At 39.7% G+C, this 21,280-nt stretch overlaps 1 protein-coding gene across 2 annotated transcripts; it reads left to right on the forward strand.

Moving 5' to 3' along the window:
* Positions 1 to 3,369: 3,369 nt before the first annotated feature.
* Positions 3,370 to 20,382, forward strand: LOC128569177 (F-box/LRR-repeat protein 21). Of its 2 annotated transcripts, XM_053567305.1 has the most exons (6): positions 3,370 to 3,390; positions 9,820 to 9,922; positions 11,773 to 12,136; positions 12,592 to 12,714; positions 16,471 to 16,642; positions 17,000 to 20,382. In XM_053567305.1, the coding sequence occupies exons 2-6, from the start codon at positions 9,837 to 9,839 to the stop codon at positions 17,641 to 17,643; spliced, it is 1,389 nt and encodes a 462-aa protein (XP_053423280.1). In that variant the 5' UTR covers positions 3,370 to 3,390; positions 9,820 to 9,836; the 3' UTR covers positions 17,644 to 20,382. The 2 variants fall into 2 exon arrangements, with proteins under 2 accessions (XP_053423280.1, XP_053423281.1); XM_053567306.1 differs by lacking the exons at positions 3,370 to 3,390; positions 9,820 to 9,922 and adding an exon at positions 10,476 to 10,654.
* Positions 20,383 to 21,280: the final 898 nt, after the last annotated feature.

Here is a 21,280-nt window from a genome sequence, read left to right on the forward strand (position 1 = left end):
GGATCTTCTGGATAACTTGCTGCAGCTGCTCCATCAGCACCTGCTGTATTACCTTACACTTTTATGTTATGGAGATGTCTTCTTTCCTTGAACCTCATGAACCGACCTCTGCTAGCTTCTAGCTTTTCTTCTGCAGCTTCCCCACCTCTCTCAGCCTTCATAGAATTGAAGAGAATCAGAGCCTTTCTCTGAATTAGGTTTTGGCTACTTTGATCTTTATCCAGAGCATGCAAACTTTCTCCATATCAGTAATAAGGCTGTTTTACTTTCTTATGATTTATGTATTCACTGAAGTAGCACTTTTAATTTCTTCTGAGAATTTTTTTCAGTCACAACATGGCTACCTGTTTTACACAAGAGGCCAAAGCCTGGCTTTGGGTCCATCTCAGCTTCTGATGTGCCTTCCTCACTGCTTAATCATTTCTAGATTTTGATTTAAAGTGAGAGACATGTGACTCTTCCTTTCATTTCATCACTTAGAAGCCACTGTAGGGTTACTAATTGACCTAATTTCAGTATTGTTGGGTCTTAGGGAATTGGGAGACCTGAAGAGAGGGAGGGAGATAAAGGAACAGCCAGTCAGTGGAGCAGTCAGAGTACACATGACTTCGATGAGTGAAGTTTGCCATCTGATATGGGCACCGTTTGTTACAATGGAAACAATAGTAACATTGATCATATGCCACCATAACAGATACACTTAGAATGAAGAAGTTTTAAATATTATAAGAATTAACAAAATGTGACACAGAGACATGAAGTGAGCACATGCTATTAGGAAAATGGTGCCCATACACTGGTTCAATGCAGAGTTGTCATAAAACTTCAATTTATAAAGAACAGTATCTTCAGATTGCAATAAAGTGAGGTATGCCTTACTGTAAACAATTTCACTGTAGAGTTCTGAAATCATGTTAAATTCTGTATAGATAAGAATTAACCTTACCTAAAGAGAGGTAGGCCTTTACCTTTAGCTCCTGGGAGATAATCTCTTCTTAGTCCTTAGAATGTCCTGCCTGATAGAAGGGTCTTATTCACCCAGGGACCTTGGGCCACACTAGGCTGTCTAACAGTGAGGGCCATGTGGTATCCGCTTGCCCTGGGAGACAAGGGTGGTTGGAGACAAAAGGTCAACCACGCAGGCAATCAACCATTTCTCAAACTGCAGTGAGAACTCAGGTGAGCTTTCCTGGTTGGCAATACTCCATGGGTACTGTCGTACCTAATTGCCTGAAGAAATTTAGCACTCTCCATGATCTAAATGGAAGAGGAAGCTCTGTACGTGGATTTTTTTCTAGATTCTTCACCATGTCTCTCTTTCCCCGGCTGATCTTAATGTGTCTCCTTTCATTGTAATTAACCACAACCATGCGTATAACACATTTCAGTGTGTTCTGTGAGTCCTTCTACCAAATTATTGAATTTGAGGATAGTCTTGAGGACTCCTGAACTCTGCAGTTGGTGTCAGAAGTAAAGACGGCCTTGAGGATTGCCTGGAACTTTGTAGCTCTCCAACATCGACATCTCTTTTTATGCTTGCCAATATTTTTGGTGAAATTTTGGTCGCACAATTTTACTAGTGTAACAGTCAGTACAGCTGTTCCCAAACATTCTAGTTTTCTTTCTGCAAGCAGGAGGTACGAGTTCCCTAATCGAAGTCGGTGTGGCCACTTCAACTACCTTTAACAATGAAATGGCAATGGAACTGTCACACGTTAGGAGCTGAAGGTGCAGTGTATGATTCACGCGCTGTCCGTCTTTCTTTCCCTTGGCCACAGACTATTTGCTAAGCAGTGGCTGCTGCTCCCATCCTTGGTTCCAGAATGAAGACAGCAGGGACCAAAGATTTATTACTTAGAAACAAAAGGAAATGAGCAGGATGTATACAGCACAGATGAATCTCAAAACAATTATGCTTAGTGCAAAAAGCCAGACAATAAAAGAGTGCACCTTGTAGGACCCAGTGTATATATGAGGCAATGCATATGACCAGAAAGCAGAAGAGAGAAAAGCGTGAAGGAGGGACTACGGCGGGACAGGAAAACTTTGGGAAGATACGCATGTGTTCATTATCTTGATTACAGTGAAGGTTTCAAGAATGCCAACACTTACCAAATTATGTGCTTTAAATATGTACAGTTTGTTAATAAGACCTCAATAAATCTGTTTGTAAACAAACAAAAGGTATGAAGGGCTCTGTATGTGTCCATATGGAACTATGTTCGTGACGTTGTAGACAAGAGGGGATCTTCCAGAGTTATGTATGGTTTGATCTGTTTTTAAAATAAAATTAAGACAATGAATCCCCAACAGAAAAAAATAAAATAAAATTAAGAAAAAAGTAAGCCTCACCCCAGATTAGAACTATGAGAGCTCTCTTACATGGGGCTTACTTTTCTGCCTTTGCCACCCGGGAAACAGCAAAACCAACCCCTCTTCTTCCTCAGTCTCCTCCATTGTGAAGGGGACCAAAGGAAGCCCCTTATGATGCTCCACTTTCACTTAAGGAATAGCAAATATATCATCTCTTCCTTGTCACTTTGTTCCTGACATTTTCTTTTCTCTAGCTTCCTTTACTGTAAGAACACAGTATACAATGCATATAACATACAAAATCCGCGCTAGACGGCTGTTTATGTCATGGGTAAGGCTTCCGATCAACAGCACGCAAAAGATGCTGGGATATTCCAGCATCCCTCACCCGGCGTTGCACAGGGCCAACCGTACACAGTAAAGGGGGACGCTTCCCGGGGCGGCTGGATTCTAGAAACTGAGCAGTTCACTCCTATTTGGAGAGGACAGCCGTCTGTTTTAGAGGCAGGCAGTGTCAGGCATTTAGTTGAAGACCCGGTGGCAGGAAACTTTCCACTTGCCACCTAAGAGGAGCTCCAGGAAACCCCACCCCACAGCCAGCAGCAGGTCTCCGGGGGCTCAGGACGCGCAGCAACACCCGACACCCAGCCACAGGTGGGAGCTGGGCGCATGCGCGAAGCCAGGGAGCCCGGCTGCCGGGGGGTCGAGGAGGGGCGGGGTCGAAGAGGGGACGGGGCGGGCCTGGGGGCCGCGGCGGTCCTCCGCCTCCCGGCCGGGGCGCGGCGCTGTTCGCGCAGTCCCGGCGCCGACGGCTCGGCGGCTGAGGTCCGGCCGTGAACGCCTCCCGTCAGACCTACCAGGTAGCGTTTCCTTCAGGGGGTCGCGGGGCGGTGCCGCGGGCGGTGGCTCCGGGGGCGGCGCGCGTCCTCCGGGCTCTGCGGGGCGGGAGCCGCCACCCCGGCCGCGTGGCCGTCTCGGGGGGTCCCGGTGGAGCCGCCCGGGCACCCGGGTTTGCGGTGCCTGGAGCGCGGCGTGCAGCCGGGAGCTGGTTCTTACCCTGCCGAGCCCCGGACCCAGGTCTGTGGTCATCTGTGCAGGGTAGGGACAGAGACAGGCTTGGGTGGGTCTTCCCCTTCTCTCCCCGGCCTGTCCGCTGAGCGTAGCTCCGGGGCACTCGGAGAGGGAAACTGCTGGCTCAGGTGTGCTCCGCTCAGGGACCTTAACGCGTTGCCGGATTCAGTTGTGCACCTTGCTCTCAAAAGGTGTCTTCAGTCTACGTATATTTTGGAAAGCTCAGTTGTCGTACGACGTATTTAAAAATGAACGTACCTATCCTAAAATGAAAAGTTTTCTTTTTATGTAGATATATCTTAATACCACAGAGAGACTTGAGAGGGGGTAGAAAATTGCCACACCAGTGATAAAACGTGAGAATAGCAAAAAGATGACAACCACTGCTTTAGAAAGTAGACCTACTTCTTTTGTGTCCCTCAAACGTGGATGAAAATTTTATGTGATTTTGATGTTACTATAGAATTCTAGCTTTTAGACTTAGAAGAGAAGTTAAGAGTTAGGTGGACTGCGAAGAACATAAATCTTTTTGGCAGTATCCCTAACACATTTGTGTTTTGTCCTCTGCTTGGAGTATATTTAGTGGAAAGCACAACTGATTCTGCCGTGTGTTTCCAAGCCCCCTGTCCTTTCTGCGCCTGCTCCCGCTACCACTGTTCTGATGGCTCAGATTCCAGGCCCCGGGCGGGGGCCACCTGCAGGAGGCAGCAATCTGATTGCAACTTTAGATAGCAAATTAAGTAAAGGACATTTGATAATTAGTTCTGCTCATTTTCTTTTGTTTTTATTGTTGGGGATTCATGGAGGGTACAAAGAACCAGGTTACACTGCTTGCATTTGTTAGGTAAGGTCCCTCTGATAATTGTGTCCTGCCCCAAGAGCTGTGTCACACACCGTGACCCCCAACCCCTCCCTCTCTCTCTCGGGTTCCCCCATTCCTCCACCCCTCCCTCTCTCTCCGTGCCCCCATTCCCTCACCCCCTGCGATATACTAGCGTCAATTGTGCTCATATGAGAATGGAGTACATTGGATTCTTGCTTATCCATTCTCATGATGCTTTACTAAGAATGTGTTTCAACTCCATCGGGTTAATACAAAAGAGGCAAAGTCACTATCTTTTTCTGGCTGAATAGTATTCCATGGTGTACATATACCACAACTTGTTAATCCATTCCTGGGTTGGTGGGCATTTAGGTTGTTTTCACAATTTGGCAATTGTAAATTGAGCTTCAGTACACAGTCTAGAGCAAATGTCCTTATGATAAAATGATTTTTGTTTCTTCTGGATAAATGCCCAGTAATGGGATTGCAGGATCAAATGAGAGGTCTAATTAGAGTTCTCTGAGGATTCTCCATACTTCCTTCCAAAAAGGTTGTATTAGTTTGCAGGCCCACCAGCAGTGTAAAAGTGTTCCCTTCTCTCCACATCCACGCCAGCATCTACAGTTTTGAGACTTTGCGATGTGGACCATTCTCATGGGGGTTAGGTGATATCTCAGAGTGGTTTTGATCGGCATTGCTCTTATAATTAGGGACAATGAGCATTTTCCCACATGTTTGTTAGCCCTTCATCTGTCTTCTTTAGAGAAGGTTCTATTCATCTCTCTTGCCCATTAATAGAAGGGATCGTCGGCTCTTTTAATGTTGCTTAATTTGAGTTCTCTGTAGATCCTAGTTATCAAGCTCTTGTCTGATTCATAATATGCAAATATCTTTTCCCATTCTGATAGTTGTCTATTTGCTTTGGTTGCTGTCTTCTTAGCTGGACAGAAGCTATTCAGTTTACTTAAGTCCCATTTGTTTATTTTTATTGTTATTGAAATTGCCACTGAAGTCTTCTTCATAAAGTCTTTCCCTAGGCCAGTACCTTCAAGTATTTTCCCCACACTTTCTTTGAGGATTTTTATTGTTTCATGCCTTAGATTTAGATCTTTTATCCATCTTGAATCAATTTGAGTGAGTGGAGAAAGGTGTGGGTCCAGTGTCAGTCTTTTACATGTGGCCATCCAGTTCTCTCAGCACCATTTGTTGTATAGGGATTCTTTCCCCCAGTGTAGGTTCTTGTTTAGTTTATCAAAGATCAGGTGGCTGTAAGATATTTGTTTCATCACATGTTTTTTCTATTAAGTTCCAGATGTCTATGTCTATATTTTTGTGCCAATACCATGCTGTTTTGATCACTATGGGCTTGTAGTATGGCCTAAAGTCTGGTAGGCTGATGTCCCTGGCTTTGTCTTTATTACTAAGAATTGCCTTAGCTATACAGGGTTATTTTCTGGTTTCATACAAAACAAAGAATTATTTTTCCCAAATCTTGAAAGTATGAGGTTGGTATTTTAATGCGGATTGCATTTAATCTGTTGATTGCTTTGGAAAGTACAGACATTTTCACAATGTTGATTCTTCCCAGCCATGAGCATGGTATGTTCTTCCATTTGTTAATATCTTCTGCTATTTCTTTTCTTTTTTTTTTTATTAAATCATAGCTGTGTACAGTGATATGATCATGGGGCATCATACACTAGTTTCATAGACTGTTTGACACATTTTTATCAAAATGGTTAACATAGCTTTCCTGGCATTTTCTTAATTATTGTGCTAAGACATTTACATTCCACATTTACTAAGTTTTGCATATAACCTTGTAAGATGCACCACAGGTGTAATCCCACCAATCCCCCTCCCTTTATCCCCCTACCCCCTCCCTCCCCTCCCTTTCCCCCTTCCCCCTATTCTTGGGTTGTAACTGGGTTATAGTTTTCATATGAAAGCCCTAAATAAGTTTCATAGTAGGGCTGAGTACATTGGGTATTTTTTCTTCCATTCTTGAGATACTTTACTAAGAAGAATATGTTCCAGCTCCATCCATGTAAACATGAAAGAGGTAAAGTCTCCATCTTTCTTTAGGGCTGCATAATATTCCCTGGTGTACATATACCACAATTTGTTAATCCAATTGTGGATCGATGGACACTTGGGCTTTTTCCAAGACTTAGCAATTATGAATAGGGCTGCAATAAACATTCTGGTACAAATATCTTTGTTATGATGCGATTTTTGGTCTTCTGGGTATATGCCCAGCAGAGGAATTATAGGATTGAATGGCAGATCTATTTTTAGATCTCTAAGTGTTCTCCATATATCTTTCCAAGCTATTTCTTTTCTTAGGGTTTTGTAATTGTTTTCATAGAGGTCCTTCACCTCTTTTGTATAGTTCTAGGTATTTCATTTTCTTTGGAGCTACTGTGAAGGGAATTATGTTCTTGATTAACTTCTCCTTTTGGCTGCTATTGGCATATACAAAGGCTACTGATTTGTGGACATTGATTTTATAACCTGAGATATTACTGTATTTTTTGATCACTTCCAGGAGTCTTGGGGTTGAATCTTTGGGGTTGTCTAAATATAAGATCATATCATCAGCAAAGAGGAGAGTTTGACCTCCTCTACCCTCACTTGGATGCCCTTTATTACCTTGTCTTGCCTGATTGCATTGGCTAGAACTTCCAGCACTTTGTTGAATAGTAGTGGTGGTAGAGGACAACCTTGTCTGGTTCCAGTTCTGAGTGGAAAAGCTTTCAGTTTTACTCCATTCAGTATAACATTAGCTGTGGGCTTCTCATAGATAGCTTCTATCAATTTAAGAAATGTGCCACCTATGCCTATATTCTTCAGAGTTCTAATTAGAAAAGGATGTTGAATTTTATCAAATGCTTTTCTGCATCTATTGAGAGGATCATATGGTCCTAGTTTTTGCTTCTGTTGATATGGTGAATTACGTTTACGGACTTCATATGTTAAACCAGCCTTACATCCCTGGGATGAAATCTGCTTGATCACGATGTATGACTTTTTTAATGAGAAGCTGTAATCTCTTGGCTAGGATTTTTTTGAGAATTTTTGCATCTATACTCATTAGTGAAATGGGTCTAACGTTCTCCTTTTTAGTTGGTTCTTTTCCTGATTTTGGTATCAGGGTGATGTTTGCTTCATAGAACGTGTTGGGGAAGATTCCTTCCTTCTCAATTTTTAGGAATAGTTTCTGTAGAATGGGTATAAGCTCTTCTTTGAAGGTTTGATAGAATTCTGGTGTGAAGCTATTTGTACGAGGGCATTTTTTGGTTGGTATTTGTGTTCATTTTCATCTTGCCACATCTAACAAACTGGTCTGGCCTTTTGAATCTTTATTCTGTTATCTATGTGTTTACATATTATTTCTTTTGTGACAGTTGACAACTAGATACATCTTAAAGTAACTTCTGTATATTCATTAAACCAATCTGGTAGAACGCTGTGATGATGCAGAAGATAGTTGCTTCCATTTCTGTTACTGGGTTGGTGTTGGATGTTCAGTCTTTCATCTGATGTCTTCGGTAATTTTGCCCTCAAGAATTCTATGGGAGATTTCTTAGATACTTTTAGAGAACACTATTCACATGATCACCTGATCTACCAAATGAAAACACATATCACAGGAGGAATATGGATGAAAGTGGTTAGGAAAGCCACTAAGTGACCTTTGAGTTATCAATAATTCTTTGCTAAATGCAAATAAACCTGTTTCATACTCCAATTGTGCTCAAGGTCAGGGCCAACTTGCTTGTTTCTCCCTTTTTGGAAGTATGGTTTATCACTTAATGGTGTCCTGTATTCTGGTTTTGTCCTCAAAGTTCCACATAATGACTCTGCAGCAATCAAGTTCCTTCAGCAACCAGGGAAGTAATTCATCGGATCCTGGAGACGTCCATGAACTGATTGAAATAGGTTACTTGTGTACCATCTTCTTATCAGTGTTAGGTAGCAAGTCCCTGCTTATTTAGCCTTACCAGATTGTATCGGTATCCTCGAGCACAGGGGTGTCCAGCCTATAGCCCCCTGGGCTGTATGCTGATTGCATAAGGACTTTTTTTGCTTATCTGTAATTTTGGATATCATGAAAAGTATGCACAGACCTTTTTTGTTGCTAATCAGCTTTTGTTAGTGTTTGTGTATTTAATGTGTGGCCCAAGACAACTCTTCCATTGTGGGACAGAGAAAAAAAAGGTTGGACACCCCAGCTCTTGCATAAAGAATGGCCAACAGTGTAACCCAATAGGAAAGTTTCTGAATAAATAGAATTGTATTTGTCTGATTGAGGGATTGCAAGTCACTGGACTCATCTGCCTTGTTTCTGGTGTTCCGAATGCCCCGAGCTCCTTTCACCCCACTTCAGGAATTTAAAGGAGGGAGAGCCAACTTTGACATTATCTGAAAATAGTTGCTTGGCTTTCAGTGAAACAGCATATGGCAGTGGGACAATCAAACTGTGAATATTGAGCCCAAATACTTTTCCTCTGTCTGTCCTTCCCAGTTTTACTTTGAGGGTTAGGGGGTGAGATTCAAAGAGAAATAGAGAACTAGCAGGTGCTAGACAGTAAAGATTTATGAGAAGTTTTTTGCAGTGTTTTGTTTACCTCCTCTATATAGTTGAGTTTGGTTTGCAAAAGTAGTAGAAGATATTTACTTATTTATTTTTACTTTACAGCATTTATTCATGATGCCAACATCATGATTTTTTAATCCTGGTATAGACCTCTTATTATTTTCTTCTGTGTCCTTAGACTTTGGTGCTAACTTTTCCTGAAATTTGTCAAACCTCGGGGAGATAGGAATGAATCAATGTCAAGTCTTATCTATACAAATGAAATTTTTTTTTTTTTTTTTTGTAGAGACAGAGTCTCACTTTATGGCCCTTGGTAGAGTGCCGTGGCCTCACACAGCTCACAGCAACCTCCAACTCCTGGGCTTAAGCGATTCTCTTGCCTCAGCCTCCCGAGCAGCTGGGACTACAGGCGCCCGCCACAACGCCCGGCTATTTTTTGGTTGCAGTTTGGCCGGTGCGGGCTTTGAACCCGCCACCCTCGGTATATGGGGCCGGCGCCTTACCGACTGAGCCACAGGCGCCGCCCACAAATGAAATTTTTTAAGATTCAGAAGCACACGTCCTATTAACAGCAGACTAGTCAAGCCATATTCATATAAGAATGATAAAATAAAAGTTATAGGCCTGCCTATTTAGTTATTATACTGTAATGTTATGAACTGAAACACAAAGGTTTACACAGCCTACAAACAATTGTAGTCACAAACTACCTTACATTTTTTGTATTATCTCTGTATACCTGTTAATTAAAATGAATTTTCAGGGCCCTTTGACTGTTCGATTTATGAATTAAGCCTTGATAGAGCTTTCAAGTATAATTTCTGGCAAGTGTTGAAGTATTTCCACTGACCAGGTTAGTTTTTTATGAACAAAAGATAGTTTTGGAATCAATAATATTGTAACAAAATCCTTCAGTGTGTGTAGTGATATATAAATATCCTAAGCATAAAATTATTGGATGTTTATTAATATATTCTGATGAATATGTTTTTGTGGTATTTTGCCAAGATAGGAAGTGAAATCAAATGGATGTTGGTGAGTACCCAGCAGCAGTTGGCAGCAGTTACTTCATTGCGTTGGTTCAGAGTGACTTATGACTTGGAAGCCTTCCTTAGGTAAGAAAGGCTTAAAAAAGAAATGATCAGTTTTTTAAATGATCACATATATTTAGGCTAGAATGTTTACATCAACATTTTCTAGCTAATAAAGATCAATTTGTCTTACATTCTAAAATATATATATTATAATGCACATAGCCATGAAATTATTTTATGGGTGAGTTTTATGTAAATAAGGAAAAAGAAATTTAAAGTATTATTTTTCATGAATTACTGGTATTAATATGATATTCTATTGGTATTGATTCTTCTATCAGTGAATTGGCAAATTCAATAATTTTACTAAGTAATTTTAAGTATCAATATATGTTATACGCAATGATATTTAATATATCAAACAATCACTTTGTTTAGAACTGTAAGACAGTTCTCTAACCTGGGATTTGGATGAAGTCTTGGTTTTCTGTTTGGCTTCACTGCTTTTAGAGCGTAGGATTAAATTAGGGCTAATTGGTTTTGCAATAATTCAGTGAAATGTTAACTATCTGTTTTGTAGGTTTCCAAGTGAAATAATTACAAACTAAATTGAGATACAGCGTTGACACTGTTTTTCCTTTCCATTTCATTTTTCCAAACCCTGACGATGACTTTTCATTTTGCTCAGTTACTTTATAGGTCAGTCTTGCTTCTGGGATCCAACTCTATGTTGTGGTTAAGAAATGTTTCACATCATACAGAGTGAATGACAAAACAGAAATATTTACATATTAAAAAATATTACATTTGAAGGTAGGTTTCAGTTATGACACTGAATCTTCCTTGTGTACATGGCTAATATTGAAAGGTGAAAGGAGGGTCAAATAGTTAACCAAAGTTAACATTCAGAACCACTGTTACCATTATTTTGCCTTTCAAATAATTGTATACTTAAAATACTTTGGATTCTTAAATAAAATAGATGTACCAAATGACCATATATACTTGAATATATCTGGACTTCAAACTCCTTGTGTCTCAAGCTGGCTGATACCTGGAGATTCATTACTTCTTTTTTGGAGGGGAAGAATGCTCGTTCCTTTGCTGTTTAACTGAAGAGGATCGGGGTGTTACACAAAGACTTTGTCCCTGCCATGTCTAGCCTCTCTAGAGTGTCTATATCCAGGCTGTCATCTGAAAGTTGTTGCAGATCATTTGAGTTTTTGTTAGACCTGTGCTTTGACTTGAGTAATGGATAGTAAGAAAACTGCATTGGACGATTTAATATAGCAACAGACTGGACCTTTTACTAAGTACTTACTGTCTGTCAGCATTTAAAGTACTTCAGTCCTCCCAGTAACCTTACGATATAAGTATTGCCTTTGTCCCTGCTTTACAGAGACGGAGACTTTATTTGCTCTAACAAGATTGTATGTGTACAGTTAGTAAGTGACAGAGCTGAGCTAAAATTCATACCTGTGCTTTTTATTATGGTTTACTGTTTCCCAGACCTCCCAGTCAAAAACGATGCTTTCTCCGTTGTAGGAATAGTAACATACAGTAATTGACTAGGGATAACCCTGGGACATACACGGCTTCCTTGGACATTTCCTCTTGGAAGCCTCCCCAGCTGCTTCGTCCACACACAAATTCAATCAAATGCCATTTTATTTTTCTTCCATCGAAACTTGTCCCAACTTAGGTCAGCATTTATCACCACTGTGTTTCACCATTTGACTACAGCTCTTTGAGAACAGGTTTGTACTTATTACCTCTGAATCCCCAGCACAAAGCAGCACCTATCCATGCGAGAAAGCGGAAGATTACTACCAAAATTGTGTTCATTAAATTGCTTTTCATTTTCAAATGTTATTTTGTACTTTGTAACTTGAAAAAATTATCAAAAACTTAACGTTTTTTAATGTTTACAGAATGAAGAGGAACAGTTTGTCTGTTGCAAATAAAATTGTCCCGTCTTCACCAACAGCAAAACAGCCAAAACTTGACTTCTGCTCTTCTTTGAACCAGACTCATGAGTACACTGTTCTAGACTGGGGGAGTTTGCCTCTTCATGTAGTATTACAGATTTTTCAGTATCTTCCTTTAATAGACCGGGCCCGTGCATCTTCTGTATGTAGGAGATGGAATGAAGTTTTTCATATTCCTGACCTGTGGAGAAAGTTTGAATTTGAGCTGAACCAGTCAGCTACTTCCTATTTTAAGTCCACTCATCCTGATCTCATTCAGCAAATTATTAAAAAGCATGCTGCCCATCTCCAATACGTCAGCTTTAAGGTAAGAAGAGTAAGCATTCAATAAAAACAATGACTTATGTTTTGTTAACAACGTATTTGGGTGTCTAGGTCCTTATTTTGAGGCAGTCAGTGCGTTTTGCAGAATTTTTGTCATTTTCCTGTTTTTCTGTAATTATTTGTGTAGGTAGAAATGTAGAATTTGAGCTGGAATTGAAAACCTTAAAATTCAGTTTCCTTCCTTTGTATGCCATTATTAAAGTTAAGGTAATTGTAAAAGACTTGAAAGTCTGAAGTGCTTGGAAAGTTATTTTGTCATCATCTGTTTTCCCTTTATAGTCTGGGGCATTTTGTATAAAGAAAAAATACTCATTTCTATTATAGCTTGAAGGTATATATAAAACTTTGTAATTGAATTCTGTTAAATAATTATATTGTCAGCAACTTTAGATAAATTATTTTCAGGAAATTATTGAAGATTAAAAATTATTTTTGTAGGTTGATAGTAGTACGGAGTCAGCAGAAGCTGCCTGTGATATACTTGCTCAGCTGGTCAATTGTTCTATCCACACCTTGGGCTTGATTTCAACAGCCAAGCCAAGCTTTATGAATGTGTCAAAGGTAAGGATACCATGCTTTATTGTGAGCTATACTAAAATCCTAAATATTGCCAAAGTAAGCAAAAACTATTCTTCTCCTACATATAGTCGAAGTGTTATTTAAAGCAGTTTTCTGTGAACTAGTGCTTACTTTTGCAAAAATAGTTGTATGCATGTTTTCATTGTTTAGTTGTCTTTTGCAATTCTGGTAATTGTTCCCACAGTCGGTGTCATTAACATAAAATTTAGATTTTTTGCTTACTATTTTCAGGTGTTAGTTTATGTAGTTACTGTGAATATAGATCCTGTAGAGGCAATAATGGATATTTCCCTGTAAGCTCTATCGTCTCCATTGAAGGCAGAACAATGTAACATTTAACTGAATGAACTATACTAGTGAGAATGATGTTTGGGTTTGTATTACAGAAACTCCAAAACAAAAGTGGGTTAAAAAGCATGCTTGAAGTTTATTTCTCTTACATTAAAGAAACCCATAAGCGAGACAATCCATAGCCAGTAGGAAGCTGTTGGGAACCTCCATTTCTTCCTGCCAGTCTACTCTTTCCAAGGTGTTTTCTTCATTTTCTTCGTCTAAGGTGGCTCTAAGAGCTCCGGCCATCACATCCTTGTTCTAGGCTCTTGGAGGAAAGGAACAGAGCTAGAGTGATATGCTTCTCCTTTTTAAGGACCCTGCCCATATATGCCATAGAACGTTTCTCTTTATATCTCAGTCTGTGGCCATACCAGATTTCAGGGAGGTTGGGAACTCTTTTAACCAGGTGGCATTGTGCCCAGTTAAAAATTGGGATTGAGGGTGGCACCTATGGCTCAAAGGAATAGGGCACCGGCTCCATATACCGGAGGTGGCGGGTTCAAGCCCAGCCCTGGCCAAAGACTGCAAAAAAAAAGAAAAATTGGGATTGGATTACCAAAGAAGAAAGGGTGACAGGCTGTTAGGAAGCAGCAAATAGCAGTTTCTGCCACAGAAACTAGTAACTGGTTTTTCTTCATGCAGGCCTCAACTTGAATGCCATCTCCTCAGAGAGGCCTGCCTTAACCACTTTTGCTACAACACTTCTTCCTGCAGTGACTCCGTGTTACATTATTTTATCTACTTTGCATCATTTATTGACCCTTGAAGCCACCTCACTTACTTAATATATTTTTTCTCTCCCCCTCGACACTAAAACATACGCGCATTGAAGGTATAGAGTCTGTCCATTTTATTCACTATTATAAACCCAGAATTAGAATAGTGCCTGATGTATGTGACAAGCACTCGACTGTGGTCATTGGTAAACCTGGCTAATGGAAACTTTCCTGTAGAAGGAGATGAGGGACTCGCAGCAGCATCTCTCTCATAAACTGGGTCAGACTCTCTTCCAGCCAGCATTTCTGCCAGCCTGTTTATCTTTTAAAAAGATATGTTGGGAAAAAATGGGTCACTTGAGGATTAGAGTAACATAAGTAATCAGATGAAAACTTATTACTTTTTTTTTTTTTTTGAGGTAGAGTCTCACTCTGTCACCCAGCTAGAGTGCTATAGCGTCATCATAGCTCACAGCACCCTCAAACTCCGAGGTTCAAGCAGTCCTCCTGCCTCAGCTTCCTAAGTAGCTGAGATTACAGGTGCCTGCTACCACACCTGACTAATTTTTCTATTTTCAGTAGAGACAGGGTCTCACGCTTGCTCAGGCTGCTCTCAAACTCCTGACCTCAGGCAGTCCTCTCACTTTGGCCTCCCAGAGTGCTAAGAGTACAGGCATGAGCCGCCGCAATGGGCCTGAAAACTTATTACTGCTAAGGGTTATTTCCTTGTTTGTGAACTATAGAATTAGACTAGCCTGAAATTTGTAGATTTTAGAAATTATCTGTAAGGCCGCACATCCGTTTCCAGGGCCAGCTTCTAGGGTGGCTCATGTACCAGGAATTAGCAAGGTTTATTGCAACCTCTGCCTCTACAGTTTAAAATGAGCTCTGTGGCTTCTGGCAAGATTTTCAGATCTCTCTGAGACTCAATTTTTTCATTTTTAAACTAAGGAAAAAAATAAGATAAAGTATAGTATTTTGCTAATCATAAAAAGTGCTAAAAATATATTCCTATTATGAAATAAGTTTAAATTTGTCCTTCATGACTAACACAGTCAATTGAGAATTGATTAAAGGGAAAATAAACCTTGTTTTTATATTTTGCTAATAATTTTGGCTCCATGAATTTTAGATAAAAGGTCTGTCCCTCTACCATTTGAAAGTTTGTAAAAATCAGTTTACAATTAGTCTGTATCAATGAATTTTCTTACGAGTTAATTAATGTTTATAATCAACTGGGTCATTCTCACAGGGACAATAGAAGCTTTGGTAGAATCCATGTTGATTTTGAAAAAGGAACAGTGATCAGGCATAAGTTTGGTTTCCAGACTTTCTGTCCTTGCCAAAAAATACTGGATCTAAAAACTTGTGAAATCCTACTCCTTCTAAGGAGCTTTAGTTTGTCAGTCTCCAAGGCATATACTTTGGATCATTTGTTAGGAAAAGCATGCCATTGTGACATCTTTTTATTCACTTACACATTCAACAAATGTTTACTCACGATCCACCATACCCCAGATACTATTTTAGGTATTGGAAATATAAGAGTAAATAAACAAATAAAAATTTGTCTTCTAGGGAAGAGATTGAAAGGTCCAGATACCCTGTTTCCCCGAAAATGAGACATCCTCCGAAAATAAGACCTACTTACAGGAAAGATAGCACGTCCCCTGAAAATAAGACCTAGCACATCTTTGGGAGCACACCTTAAAATAAGACACTGTCTTATTTTGGGGGAAACAGGTAGTAAATATTTTAGGCTTTGAGAGCCATGTATTCCTACGGCAGTTAAGCAGGCCTCCTGCCTCAGCCTGTAACAAATCATTACTGTAATTTTTTTTCAAAAGAAGTCAGTCCACAAGCTATATATCGTTTAAATGGTTTCTCATGAGAATTTTACACATCCTTTTCTTCTTATTGCCATTCAAGACTCATGTTGCGGCTATTCAACTCCAGCGTGGCAGTGTGGACGCAGAGAGAGCGTATATAAACAAGGGGCATGGCTGTGTTCCCCTCCAATTTTATGTATGGGCACTGCAATTTGAGTTTCATGTTACTTTCCCTTGTCACAAAATATTATTTAAATTCTTTCCCAGCCATTTAAAAATGCACAACCACGGGGAGAGATGAGGGGAAGGGGTGTGCTCCCACTTACTGGGCACAATGTTAGGGTGTATGGCACACCTCTGGGGGGTGGAACATCATTGTAAGAGGACCTCTACCTAACAAATGCAAACATTATAACCTAATTCTTTGTATCCTCAAATTAACCTGAAACAATAAAAAAAGTACAACCATTCTTAGCTTGCGAGGGATGCAAGAACAGGGTGTAGGTCAGATTCAGTGAAGGGTTAATCATTTCCTCAATCTAGGAAATAAATATACAGTCATTTTATCCTTTTGATATTGAAAATCAATTCCTTAACATTGGAAAATGTGTTTTAATGAAATGTCTGAAACTTTTTCCTTTATTACTATTTCATTTATCAACTATAAAACTATTAAACTATACTTGGTTATAAAAATGTCTTCAACTGCCTAATGAGTCTATGAAAACAGCAACATATTCATTGTTCTTACTATGTTATCATTAGCATGTGTTGATGAAAATTGCTTTAATGAATTATTTGGTTAAGCTTGTACATTTTTGAATAATGTTTTCATCATTTTTTTCTTATTGCTGTGCAAGTCTCATTTTGTGTCAGCACTTACGGTTGTTTTTGTCAACTCAAAATCATTATCATCAGTCAAAATTGAAGACACGCCAGTGGATGATCCTTCATTGAAGATTCTTGTGGCCAATAACAGTGACACTCTGAAACTCCTAAAAATGAGTAGCTGTCCTCATGTTTCTTCTGATGGTAGGTTATATTTTTTGAAGCTTGAATGATTTTAATTACAATAATAGTAATAATGCAATTTCTTTTTTTAAAATACAAACTAATAAACAAATTTTAAAAAAGACAAACTTACACCTGAGTACAGTAATTTTTTTCAAAAGTGTTAATCTGCCTGCTAGGTATAGTCTAAATGGTTTCTCATGAGAGCATTTTACACCAACTTCTAATGGTATATAATTATATATATCTTGGAAACCATTTTCTCAGAAATCATTACTTATTTATTTTAGTAAATAATATACGATTTAAATTTACAAAATGTTATATCTCTATCACTATGATTATTTGTTCTCAAGAAATTTCCTCCATTTCCCACAGGAATCCTTTGTGTAGCTGATCACTGTCAAGGCCTTAAAGAACTGGCCTTGAATTATTACATTCTAAGTGATGAACTTCTCCTTGCACTTTCAAGTGAGACTCATGTTAACCTTGAGCATCTTCGAATTGATGTTGTGAGTGAAAATCCTGGACAGGTTAAATTTCATTCTATTAAAAAAAAAAGTTGGGATGCACTTATTAAACACTCCCCTGGAGTTAATGTTGTTATGTACTTCTTTTTATATGAAGAGGAATTTGAGACATTCTTCAAAGAAGAAACCCCTGTTACTCATCTGTATTATGGTCGTTCAGTAAGCAAAGCAATTCTAGGACGGATTGGTCTTAACTGTCCGCGACTTGTTGAGTTAGTGGTTTGTGCTAATGGTCTTCAGCGTCTTGATAATGAACTGATTTGTATTGCTGAACACTGTAAAAACTTAACAGCCTTGGGCCTGAGTGAGTGTGAAGTTAGCTGCAGTGCATTCATTGAGTTTGTCAGACTATGTGGGAGAAAGCTAACCCAACTCTGTATAATGGAGGAAGTTTTGATCCCTGATGAAGACAATAGCCTAGATGAAATTCACACAGAAGTCTCCAAATACCTGGGAAGAGTATGGTTCCCCGATGTGATGCCTGTCTGGTAATTGGCTACCAAAGATTCTGGACCTTTTTTTTTTTTTTAATCAGTAAGGTTAGCTGCTTTCTGTCTATGCAAATTTAAATTTTCAGATGCACTGCTGAAATATTTTAGGTCAAATATTTTATCATTTGCAAAGTCTCAATGGACTGCTGCAGAAACATTTGAAAAAAATATGAGAAATATGAAAAGCTGGAAATCTCTTAAAATAGGGCACAGGCACTATATGTGATTGATATGCCAGAAACTCTGAGATTCCTCAGCCTTCTTTGAAGGCATACTTTAGGTTGCTAAATAATGTGTAATACTGAACTTGGATCCCTTAAGTTAGGTCATTTACCGTGTTTATTGTTTTAATTGCTTCTGTTTTATCTTGATATCAATATATTTTATAAAATACATCGTGTTAAAAACCAAGTGTAACATCAAGATCTAGAGACGGACTTACTTCATTACAGAATTTTCAGCACTATGTACGATCATCTTGTGACTCTATAAACAACTCCTAATTTCCAATGTACTTTGAATTCTACTTTATTATGTTAACCTGGGAGATAATGGGCGCTCAATTAAAATTTTAAAATACTAATTCATTTTATAGAGATACTCATGAAAAGGAAAAAGATACTCACTGTGATTGTTAATTGTTTAAATACACCAAGAAAGTTTTGTAAGATGTGTTTGGGGAATCAGTATTTATTGGCCTATTGCTATGGATCTGGGACTACGCCAGCTCCTTTGCATAGGTGATTTTGTAATTTAATTACTCACACAGGTAGATGCTTCAGCCGCTGCCTGTTGTCTTTAGAATGAAGATATATTGTTCAAATGACTCACAGGGCCCCACAGGTCTGCCTCTTCCCTGCTTCCTCGGCCTGGTTTCCACACAGCTGCCTGTAGCCCTTCTACCCTCACTCTCAGTCCCCCAGAGCTGCCCTGCACCCTCTAGTCACCAGGCCTTCTCACAGACCCTTCTCTGCACCTGGCTTACTCTGCTCCGTCAGGTCTTTCCTCTGGATGTCACGTTTTCATGGAAGCCTGCCTTGACACCTGGCCCATTCCTCGCCTATAGGTCAGGTCCCTGTTGCACGTATACTCAGCACTCTGTGGCACTTATCACTGTTGTGATTTATCATTTACTGGTCTGTTACCTGTTTATTCCATTGCCCTGTAAACTCTACCCGTGCAAGATCTCTGCTGGGTCTTTGCTCGCTGTTGCATATTCCCAGCATCTGGCATGCTGGTTGTTTAGCATATATTACCCTGTTTCCCCGAAAATAAGACAGTGTCTTATTTTAAGGTGTGCTCCCAAAGATGCGCTAGGTCTTATTTTCAGGGGACGTCTTATCTTTCCTGTAAGTAGGTCTTATTTTCAGAGGGTGTCTTATTTTCGGGGAAACAGGGTAGGCACTGGATAGATTTTACTTTTAAGTACTTTGTTTCAAACTTGCCCAACCCCCAGTATCTTAAATTTCTTTCTAAGAAACCAAGCAACTTATTTTCCAGTTTTTCAAAATTTCACCTAGTAAGCAATTAGAATACATTGTAAGTGGTTTTTTAGAAGTAGCACGCTCAGCCCCTTTATTTAGACTGTGCTGAGCGTACATTCTCAGCCTGTGTGTGCTCTTTCTCACTGTGAGCTCTGCGAGGCATCTCACACTTGCCTTTGTATTCCTCACTCTCAGAACAGTATGTGCTACATTAGTCAGCACTCAGTAAATGCTAATGGAGCTGATGTTACTGGTTAAAATAAACACAATTTCTTGAAAACTGAGTTATTGCTATTGCAGATCATATCATTTAAACTTTAAGATTGGAGGAGGGTATCGAAGCAGCAGGTAGTAAGGAACTTCAAATATGATTAGAACAAACACAGAAGGGATGGCTTGGCTGAGAAGGAGCTGGGGATTAGTGATGGTGGGAATTCTGAAGGGATGAGCCTCTGGTCTCGCCTGGTGTTGCTTTACCATGATAGTGCTGGAGGAGGCGGGTGGGAGTATGTACAGCAGAATGGCAAGGAGATGAAATGCCACAGGTGTTTGCACTGAAGATCGTGGAGCAAAACAGGGGGGGACTTGAGAAAAGAGGTTGGGGGGAGTTTCTCCCATAGCCTACTAGCGTGGAGAGATGATGAGTGCTATTGGCCTCTTTTATAAAATGAGCAGTTGCTGCTCCAAACAGTGTCTTTAGTGGCCCAGTAGTTGAACCTAGTGAACTAAGCACTATAATGAATCTTAGAGCAAAACTCAGAGTTACCTAGGTTCATTAACTCACGTAAGTTACCCCAGTTCGTCTGACGTACTGGGTTGACAAATGGAAGAGCAAAACGTGTTTAAGAACAGCCACAAACAAGATAAGAAAAATACAGATTATTTTTAGTGCTTCCTCTAATGAAAATGTCCCTATTTACTTTGGAATTCTATGAAAAGTGCTGTTTACCTAAGATTAGAGGATTCTCGATAAACGAGTTTGATAATAGGTAGATTTCAAACCTTAGTCTTTGAAAAACATTTAGTTCTCTAAGCAAATTTGTTCATGTTAAAAATATTTATTTGCATTTGTTAGAGGATTCTGGGAAAGTTTGGCCAATTTTATGGGCAAAAAGTAAATGGAGAGAATCAGGGGAAAGGTCCTGTTGTGGGTTGTGCTGAAGAAAAACAGAAAGAGGAGTCTCAGATTTTTTGTTTTTGGCTTCATTTGTATCATACAAAATAGGAGAGAGAGGGCGGCGCCTGTGGCTCAAGGAGTAGGGCGTTGGTCCCATATGCCAGAGGTGGCGGGTTCAAACCTAGCCCTGGCCAAAAAAAAAAAAAAAATAGGAGAGAGAAATTGGGAGGCAAGCAGATTTTTGAGTGTGTATGTGTTGTTGTTAACGTGCAGTGAGTGTGATCCATGTTGTTAGAATGTATTTTGCTGTTCCTGTGCAGTGAGTGTGATCCGTGTTGTTAGAGTGTGTATTGCTTTTACTGTGTAGCGAGTCATATGTGTTGTTAGAATGTGTATTGCTGTTTTGTGCAGTGAGTGTGATACATGTTGTTAGAATGTGTATTGCTTTTTTTTTTGGTTTTTGGCCGGGGCTGGGTTTGAACTCACCACCTCTGGCATATGGGACCGGCACCCTACTCCTTGAGCCACAGGCGCCGTGTGTGTAATGCTGTTACTGTGTAGTGAGTGATACGTGTTGTTAGAATGTGTATTGCTGTTACTGTGCAGTGAGTGTGATCCGTGGTGTTAGAATGTGTTTTGCTGTTACTGTGCAGTGAGTGTGATCCGTGTTGTTAGAATGTATTTTGTTGTTCCTGTGCAGTGAGTGTGATCCGTGTTGTTAGAATGTGTATTGTTGTTATTATGTAGCGAGTGATCCATTATGTAGTGAGTGATCCGTGTTGTTAGAATGTGTATTGCTGTTATTGTGCAGTGAGTGTGATCCGTGTTGTTAGAATGTGTATTGCTGTTATTGTGCAGTGAGTGTGATCCGTGTTGTTAGAATGTGTATTGCTGTTATCGTGCAGTGAGTGTGATCCGTGTTGTTAGAATGCGTATTGCTGCTACTGTGCAGTGAGTGTGATCCGTGGTGTTAGAGTGTGTATCGCTGTTACTGTGCAGTGAGTGTGATCCGTGTTGTTAGAATGTATTTTGCTGTT

The sequence above is a fragment of the Nycticebus coucang genome, chromosome 17 (genome assembly GCF_027406575.1).
Source record: "Nycticebus coucang isolate mNycCou1 chromosome 17, mNycCou1.pri, whole genome shotgun sequence".
Lineage (NCBI taxonomy): Eukaryota > Metazoa > Chordata > Mammalia > Primates > Lorisidae > Nycticebus > Nycticebus coucang.

Excerpts from the sequence above, each read along its gene's own strand:
- LOC128569177 (XM_053567305.1), top strand. The coding sequence starts at position 9,837 with ATGTTGGTGAGTACCCAGCAGCAGTTGGCAGCAGTTACTTCATTGCGT. Across the intron at positions 12,137-12,591 it reads TCCAATACGTCAGCTTTAAG|GTTGATAGTAGTACGGAGTC; the intron begins GTAAGAAGAGTA and ends TTATTTTTGTAG. Across the intron at positions 16,643-16,999 it reads TCCTCATGTTTCTTCTGATG|GAATCCTTTGTGTAGCTGAT; the intron begins GTAGGTTATATT and ends CATTTCCCACAG.